Consider the following 9,265-nt stretch of genomic DNA (forward strand, 5'->3'; position numbering starts at 1 on the left):
CTAGAAAACATAAATGATTGAGCAATTAAGAGCCCATGGATAACCATGGATACAAAGGGTGCTAACCCCTTCCCTTTGTATAAAGTACCTCCCGAACCTAAGAATTTAAAGTTAAGGTCTTTCCTGTTCTTTTCCACCTTTCCTTAAGGGATAAAAGAAAAGTCGGTGGCGACTCTTGCTAACCGCGACATTGCGATTACAAATCCAATAAGGTCCAGTTCACCGTATGACAACATGCATCATTAAAAACATATGAAACCATAAATATACAAAGAGTTCTCTTCATCTTCAACATATATTCTATGCATACAAACACAAAAATTACACATGATTATTTTTTGTTTGGGTGCCATCTAGAATCAGAGTTGATAACATCCAATTTAGGTTGTTGAATTGTAAATTGGGTTAAGAATCTTTGGGGGTTTCAAATAAGAAAACCAAGTTGGGATTTTCCTTCAATATCAATTGGTGATTTGAAGGTTTTGGACAAGGTTACGCAAGTTAGATTCAGTTGAGTGAAAGCTTCGAAGAATGGTGGGTTCGGTAAAAGGAGTAACGGTAACCGGAGGATCATCTTGGTAAATCTTGGGTGATAATAATTCGCAATTTGGATTCGATCGTCTGAAAGTTTTGAAGAACGGGGTTTCTTGCAAAGGAGTAACATGAGACATTGAATCAAATTGGTATTGTTGGGTGACTTGATCAAGCTCAAATCAAGGGAAGAGAATAAGTTAGGATCAACATAAAACATAGGGTTTGTAGGATTGGATTGCTATTTTTATCTTGTAAACAATCTTTTACAAAATAAGATTGGTATCTCAGTTCCATTTGTAATAAGGGGCAGACGTAACCATAACAAGGACGATTGGTGAACTACCTAAACAAATTCTTATGTGCTCTCTCTCTCTCTCTCTCTCTCTCTCTCTCTCTCTCTCTCTTACCTTGACGCAAAAGCTTCCAACATGACAAACTTTGTCATTTCTCCATAAGAACTTACAGTAGGCAAATCTCTTGCTAAACTATCTATGTTGTACTTAATCCACCCTGCAGGAGGAGAAGCCCAAACAACATCCTTGATTACTAATGGCTTATTAGGATGAATATAAATGTCAAATTTCTTCAATATGGTGAAGTTTGAGATGAAAGAGTTTGTTAAATTGGAAATAAGATTTCCCCACAAGCTTGGCCTGAATAGAGATGTTAAAAATGCATATTTTTCAATGAGTCTTCTTGTCTCCAAACCTTAATAAGTTTCAATCCCTCCAAACTTGATGAAATATATTGGCAATGCAAGCTATAACCATAATCATAGCTTAAGAAGACTAGTTTCTAAGAATAACCGCCTTGCAGTCCAAAAAATTCATAATGTTAGCATGAATGTCAAAAGTAGCTTTAAACTAGGCCCAAATATTTCTGACAAAAGGACAATCAAGGAATAAAAGTTGAAAAATTAAACATGAGTCCTGCAGAGATCATAGATGGAAGAAAAAGCAAAGCTTCTAATGGATAGGTTTTCATCTGTGCGAATCTTGTTGTGCAAGAATCTTCAGACAAATTGAGATTTAAGATTTAGAGTGTGGAATGTTGTCATTTCATGGGAAAATAGACCAAAAGGCCCAAGGATTAGGCTTGTCAAGGAAATTGTAGGCTTGCTTCAAACTAAAAAGGATCAGAATCAGTCCAAACCAACAAATCATCAATCTTCCTATCAGGAATATGAATATTGGAGACAAGAGTATGAAGATTGATAAAGTCGGTCAAAATATTATTAAGGATGTTCTAATTCTTAAAGAGAAGTCACTCATCTTAATTATGAGAGTGTTATGATATGTTTCAGAAAATTTGAACTTTAATAAATATGAATTTAAAAAATATGAATTAACTTGTACATATTTTAAAAGATGATGATATAAATAGAGAGAAAGAAAAATAAAAATTACAGATATGCTACAGCAAAATAATATTAAAAAGATGTGAAGTACAACTAAATAAAATCACAAAGAAATATCATTAAAAAAGACGAATATCAAAAGATAATAATTTTATTATTGTTGTGGCATTAAATATGAAAGAGAAGTATCAAGAAGAGTATTTCGTACACTTGAAAAGGACATCAGACGTGTATCATGTGAATCTATTTATGTAGAACTTCAAAATATCAAAATTTTCTTATATATTAAAAATTCCTTCATTTAAAAGATAAAAATCATATGACCAAATACACTGAGTTGTAATGATGAAAATTAAAGTATGCTGTTATAGTTTTAATTGATGGAGGAGTTTTTTAATAGAAAGTATTGAATATTATAAAGACACAATATAGTCACATATCATATATATTCATCTAAAATTCTAATATGTTTAAATCTCTATATTTTTAATAAATTATATTTATACTTTTTTTAATCTAATTATGAAGAAGAAGAAAAAATTGAAGGTTTTTTTTTGTTATGACTTTATTGTAATAATGTGACAATTCTGATGTTTATTAATAAACTATTTCAATCCATAATATTTAAAAAAAAACACAAATATTTTCCAATCAAAATTAAGAAATGGTTAATGTGTTTTTAATAATATTAATGAGAATAATTATAATATATTTATTATAATATTTTTAAGCATTATTTATTTAATGTTGTTTTACTGCTTTATGGTACATCAATTTTTTATTTTTTATTTTTTTATTTTTTTTAAATAAAAAGAATATAATAATAATTTATAAATGTAATTTTATTATAAAAGTTACATAGGAAAATAATCAATTAAAGTTAATATTTTTATTAATACTATCAAGATAAAAAGTTATAATAATTATATATACAACTTTTAATTTAATATAATGTTAAATAAAATAAAGCGTCATTAAAAATAACGAATTAACCTTTTTAATTATTAGGTAAGACAACGGGACAAGATGTAGGCATATTTAAACATTATCAATTATTATATTTTTTAGTCGGCCTCTATCTCCGTCCCCAATTGAAAAAGTAATAATTGACCACCACCTCGCCCCCATCCTAAGGTATAACAAAATTTTTACGCCCTATACCATACCCATAAATCATTAATTTTTAAAAAAAAAATACATGTTTTTTTCATAACAATAAACCTAAATAATTAAATATAATATTTGATCCTTTTAATAATATTTATAATATTTATATCTTGATAAACACTAGTTGAATAAGGAAACAGTATCAGCTAAATAATTTTCTTACTATTCAAGTCATTTTTTTTAATTACATTCTAAATAATAAAATACAAATTCTTTAATTATAAAATTTATACTAGTATATTACTTATTAGTAGTACACTATTTTATTGCATTCCATCACTGTCTAGCACTGAGAAAGTGAAAGTAAAGTGCATAATGCAGAGAGAGATGCACCAAAAACAGTTAAAACGTATTTAATTTTCACAACCTCCAACCCCAACAACTTTTTCCCCATTATTCCTAACTTTCTTACTCAGTTTTCTTCATTCTCTCACAAACCCTAGAATCAACCATTTCACCTTTTCATGCTAATGGCACTCTAGACCCATACCCACCAAAATTAACCTCACACCCAATTCAATTATGTCAACATTCCACCACTTCACTGCATTTACCTTCCTCATATTGTTCCTCAAAACTCAAGCTTTTGATCCTGTTTCATCTTTTTCCTTCACGGATTTTGGAAAAGATCCGAGTTTTGAGTCTGTTGTAGGACTTTATGGTAATGCAAAAGTTGTCAATGGAGGCTCTGGAGTTCTTCTTTCTGGGTATGGGAATTCAGGAAATGGGAAAGTCGTGTACAAGAAGGGTGTTAAGCTTGTTGATGTTGGTGATGAACCGAAGACATTGGTTTCATTTTCAACTTACTTTTCATTTTCGATGTCTTTGGGTGATGGGAATGGTTTGGCTTTTGTTATGGTTCCAAGTGGTTTTCAAGGTGAGTTTTTTTATAATAGTTCTTCTGGTTTTCCTTTTGGGTTGAAGGAAAAGGAATCTAAAGTTGTTGCTGTTGAGTTTATTGCTTCAAGAGATGTTGGAAATGGAAATGAGAATTCCTCTGCTAGTTGTAGTGTCGCTATTAATGTTGGTAGTTCTGTTCCTGTTAAGAAAATCAATGTTTCTTCTGTTAATATGGTTATAAGAAATGGTGGAAAGTTGCATGCTTGGATTGATTACCAAGCCGGTTCGAGGTGTTTGGAAGTTAGGTTGAGTCAATATGGTCATTCGAAGCCGGTGAATCCGTTGCTATGGCAACCTATTGATTTCACGAATTTGTGGAAGACTGAAGAGATGTTTGTGGGATTTAGTTCTATGAAAGGGAAAACTTCTCAAGCATGTTTTCTCTACTCATGGAGCTTTAATGTAAGGCATTATCAACGTTGGATGCATTCCAAACCGCTCCGTGATATGGTCTTTACCGCCCATGACGCGTATGATCATCCTCCAGAACCAGAAGTGAAACCAAAGGGTGATTGTCTTTTGGGAATTCTTGCTGCAATGATATTTGGTGTTGGATGTGGATCATTGGCTGCATTCACCGCGCTTTATTTGTGGACGATGTTTGGTAATAGACGTCCCGTTGTTCCAGAGGAGTGTGTTATTCAGCCGGTAGATTACGAGTACAAGAAAGTGAACATTGTTGTAGATAAACCCCTTAAAGATGCTAAGGAGTAAGATCTACAGGATGGAAGTTGGAACTAGTTGGATTCATGTTTTGTAAATCAGTGTTCCTTGTATTCAGGTTATGCTGTGTTGTAGTTCGGTAAGAACTAATTAAGTTACTTTTTCTGATGTTGTTGTCTATTTTTGAGAAAATTAAGATTGAGATCACCATCTGCTTTAACTGTTACATGGCAAATTTTTATGCTATCTATGTATATTATATGATATGATGTTTGCTCGCCGAGTTTATTCATGATTTATCAAGCATTTGTCCTCTACAGATTACATTGCATCCTATAATATTATTACCTTAAATTGCTTGTATAAAACTTTGAGTTTTGTTAATGTTAGTTTTAAATATTGAAGTTTTCTATTGTCAAGCATTTATAACAGTTTGGCATATTGTTATTAAATAGCCTCTCTAAAATGTGTATGTTCTGTGAATGTTTTCTCAAATAGTAATAAACTAGTCATGTGACTTTGCATGATATAGTCTTGTAGGTGGTGGAAATTTATTTTGATCATTATTGCTTGAAAAACTATATGTTGCTCACCTATGATATGATCATTTAGGTATTTTCTTTTTTCTGGTTTTTTAAGATGTTTTTCTTTGTTGGCTTTATTTAACTGGAACTTATTTGAATGAGAAATATCACACATCATTCATTGCTGAACAAGAGTGTTTTATCTTTAACTTTTAGTTGCTGGTTTTGATTTTGGAGGTTAAAATTTTCAAATGTTACTCGGAAGACTTGTGTGTAAGTGATGTATGTCCTGGAGCAGAGTTAAGTTTAGTATTGTTTGGATCTTGATAGAATTGATTGTAAAAATTGATTTTAATTTAAGTAAAATAATTTATATTTGAGTAAGTTAACATAAAAATAAGTTGGACTATAAAGTAAAGTGTATAAATTATGTTTCGAAGCAAAAACAACAAATTTTAGCTATAAGTTGCGACCATTTAGAAGCAAAATTAATTTTGCCTAAGAATATTTAGACATACTATAATTAATTTTAAATCTTTAGAATCACTTTTTTGCCCGCATTTGTTTTTCATTAGATCATGTATAGAATCCAGCAATTCATCTCCACATTCACTTTTCTTTGCATATGTTCAAGCTTGATGAGAAAGGAACATGGATCACATTCAACAACTTAGACAGTAGTTCATAATTCTATCCAGAATCCTGCGGTTAAACCTAGTTCAGAATAGAAGTTTATCCATCCACATTAATTCCAGAACTAGGTTCGAAACTTTTATTAGCTTCATAAATGTACAAAGAAGTCTTAAACTAATACAAATAACAATTATAGATTTAAAATCTTGATAGACAGTTAAGAAAGCTAAATTATAAAATTAAGGTAAATCTTGCTTTCAAGCTTCATATATCTCTCAGAAATTTTGCCAATTTATGAGACCATCCGGAAAGCACCAAATATTTGTTAAGTTAGGAGAAGTTGAGTTATATAAATCATCTCAGTTATATGGTGCTCACATCCACTATTTTATTTAGTGTGAAACTCTTACTCACACTTAAGATATTAAGTGTCCTACTTTGACATAAGCATCAATGGGATATGCTATTTAACAACCACAATATTTAGAAGACTTTCGATAATGAATTAATTGAACTATAAATTTTACATGTTATTGTATGAACTTATGAAGTTGATCCTAAGTAGATGTTGCAACCTCTTTGTCACGGGGTGTAATTTATTATGGGGCTTTGATCTCTTAGCCGTACCCTTCTTCTATCAGGCTTTTTCAAAAACTCAGAAAATCTATACTACGAAGACACTAATGTAAAAGTAGGCAAATTATAATAATCGGACATGAACGTGATCTATGGAATTGTTATTTTCATTAAAGTGGTCTTTGAAATTTTCAATGCACAAAACAAGACTTTAATATTATAACCCGGATTATACAATAATATAACTAACTACTTTTTAAGTCATGTATGAAAATGAAGCAATGTGTCTCTTAGTAGTAATGAATGAATATGAAGCAATATGCCGATGGCCATTTTTTACTTTTCCATTTCAGAGTGGTTTTGTGACTTAAAACTTCCATTTTTCCATTTACTTCATCTCAAAATAGAAAAACTATAGATACCTAAATATTACACTTAAGAGAAAAAGCAAAGTTGAGATACAATGTTACAATCTCAACTTTAATAATTTTAATATTCAAAATGACAAACTACACAATAGAATGCATCACCATCTGATTAAAAGATAGTAAATAGTATATCATAAATGTTTCTTATTTTAACTTTTCCTATTTCTTATTTTGACTTTTCCACATATATTGGTTCTAAAATTCTATAGAAGTAAAAGAAAATAACATCAAACACAAACAAATCAGGATTAAAACCGACAAGAAATGATCCCAAATTCTTCATTTTACAATTTTTAGTATATAGTCCACGATAGGAGAAACCACATGGAAGGAAACGGATAGTGAGGCTAACCCATCAATAAAACCTATCACAAAAAAAATGTTCATAACAGTTTGTACACACCAATATTAGTTATAACATGGAACAAAAAAGTTCCTTAACGAGCCTCATACTGCACAATACGTCTGGTGCGCTTCTTGTAAAGGATTCTATAACCACAATCACGGCACTGAATAACATCACCAGTCTTCAAAGTATTCTCAATTCCACAATCACCGCATAGGTAACTGACTGGCTCAGGCATAGGATCCATGTCTGATTTGAAAAATTCAACAAATTGCTAACAAAATCAGTATAATAACAACTCAAACAATACTTACAGAAAAAACAGCACAGTACTTTACCATAAGTAATAAACAACGGAAAATGAATCAGAAAGAACGTAGCGATAATTAATTCGATCATATCAAACACAATATTTGATGATCAGACATTTTTAATTATTCTTTTCATCATCTTCATCTTCCTCTAGTTGAAGAATATCAACAAACAGCAATTTCAATAAAATCGATGTTAAACCCTAATTTTAAACCCTAATTATATATCAAAATGGATCTCAGCGTAATACTTCATCCTCAGTTCCTCTATTGAGGTTTCAGATAGATAACGCAGTTTAAAATAACATCATAGATCCATTAATCGAACAAATAAAAAATTAAGAATTAAAAAATTGAAAAGATTTACAACTTTAGAATAGATGATTATGAGAAATATGTAATAAGAGCATCTCAGAGTAATAATTCCCCATAAGTTTCTTCACTAACAATCAAAGTGCAAGGATAACGAATTATAATTGCTCATCACTGATGCTTAGAATAGTGTATACGAAACTTCAATATTCGAAGATTGTGAAAAAAGAAATAAGGATAATAGGTTCATACCTTGGATATGGTATTTCGAATTGCAGATGGATCGTGGAGGCGGATGAAGGAAACGGTGTATTCAATTATCAGCTGCGTGTGGAATGATGGTGAATTTTTGGTATTTATAGAACCGTGTAAAACCCTAGGTGGTATTCGGACCCTCAAATTTGTATTCGGTATTGCCCGATTAGCCCAACTCTTTTTTTTGGACGAGATATAAGCCCAACTTTCTTAATTCCCTTCCATGCAATATTTATGTTTGTCTTAAAAGCACTTTGGTCCTCTACTTTGGAGTTTTAAATTGTTAGTTCTCCTAACACAAATTTTTATTCCTTAATTTTGATGGTATTTGAATTTAGGTGATCCCTTTTTAATTTTTTTGTGTGTCATCTTCATTGATGAGGTGATAAATTTTATTTGGATTTATGTCATCAATTCATAATATTTTAATTTATAAATATATATTTTAATTAAAAAAATATTTAAAATATTTTTTAAATTAAAAAAATTATTTATAATTCTTATAAAATGTTGGTTGTTGACAAGAAAATATCCTAAAATTCAGTTGGTTATTGAGAAGAATAAGAAGCAAGCACAATGGTGGAGTCATACATGACATGGTGATGATGACCTATCAATATTTTGTGTCATCAATGGCTTTGAAACTTATTGTACGGATCTGAAAAAAGAAATGTGCTCATGTAGAAACTGAGACTTGTCTGGGATACCTTGTTGTCATATAATTTCCTGTATATAGAACATCAAGAAAAAGCATGAGGATTATTTTGCTGCATGTTATAGGTATGACTGAATTGCATGTAAACTTACTATATTTTGTTTATGGGGACTTACTATGTTTTATTTATTGACACTTGCTCTATTTTGTTTAGGAAATCAACATTTATGGACACTTGCTCAAACATTGTGTATCCAACAAATGGAACATAATTGTAGCTTATAGAAGATCAGAATACATTGGCACCACCAGTGATGAGGATAGGAGAGCGAGGTCGGCCAAAAAAATAGAGGAACAAGACAAATGATGAACCTAAAAATCCTGACATATTACCAAAGAGATTTTCAACTGCCACGTGTGCAAAATGTGGTGTTATGGGACATAATAAAAGGAGCTGTAAAGGAAAAATGGCAGTTGATAAGGCAAATCCAATGGATGGTAATAAGCCAAAGAAATCTAAGAAAGTGAAGGGCGGAAAGGGAACCAAAAAATCCAAAGAAAACCAAACAAAAATCTCAAAAATCACAAGTTCCTCAACCTACTC

General features: G+C 30.9%; 2 protein-coding genes and 3 non-coding genes across 5 annotated transcripts; 1 reads left to right on the forward strand and 4 right to left on the reverse strand.

Annotated features, from left to right (window-relative positions):
- The first annotated feature begins 3,332 nt into the window (after positions 1-3,332).
- Positions 3,333-4,847, forward strand: LOC127127566 (L-type lectin-domain containing receptor kinase VIII.2). Its single transcript, XM_051056776.1, has one exon. It carries the CDS (start codon positions 3,581-3,583, stop codon positions 4,670-4,672), a length of 1,092 nt encoding a protein of 363 aa, XP_050912733.1. The 5' UTR covers positions 3,333-3,580; the 3' UTR covers positions 4,673-4,847.
- Positions 4,848-7,004: 2,157 nt separating this feature from the next.
- Positions 7,005-8,065, reverse strand: LOC127127567 (DNA-directed RNA polymerases II, IV and V subunit 12). The gene is made up of 2 exons (XM_051056777.1): positions 8,004-8,065; positions 7,005-7,377 (listed from the first exon to the last, which is right to left on the reverse strand). The coding sequence occupies exon 2, from the start codon at positions 7,373-7,375 to the stop codon at positions 7,220-7,222; it is 156 nt and encodes a 51-aa protein (XP_050912734.1). The 5' UTR covers positions 7,376-7,377; positions 8,004-8,065; the 3' UTR covers positions 7,005-7,219.
- On the reverse strand, positions 7,487-7,586 carry LOC127134247 (small nucleolar RNA R32/R81/Z41). The gene has a single exon (XR_007808000.1). It is a non-coding gene; the product is annotated as a small nucleolar RNA R32/R81/Z41 (small nucleolar RNA).
- Positions 7,671-7,759, reverse strand: LOC127134271 (small nucleolar RNA snoR27). Its single transcript, XR_007808023.1, has one exon. It is a non-coding gene; the product is annotated as a small nucleolar RNA snoR27 (small nucleolar RNA).
- On the reverse strand, positions 7,844-7,935 carry LOC127134270 (small nucleolar RNA snoR26). Its single transcript, XR_007808022.1, has one exon. It is a non-coding gene; the product is annotated as a small nucleolar RNA snoR26 (small nucleolar RNA).
- Positions 8,066-9,265: the final 1,200 nt, after the last annotated feature.

The sequence above is a fragment of the Lathyrus oleraceus genome, chromosome 3, assembly GCF_024323335.1.
Source record: "Lathyrus oleraceus cultivar Zhongwan6 chromosome 3, CAAS_Psat_ZW6_1.0, whole genome shotgun sequence".
Lineage (NCBI taxonomy): Eukaryota > Viridiplantae > Streptophyta > Magnoliopsida > Fabales > Fabaceae > Lathyrus > Lathyrus oleraceus.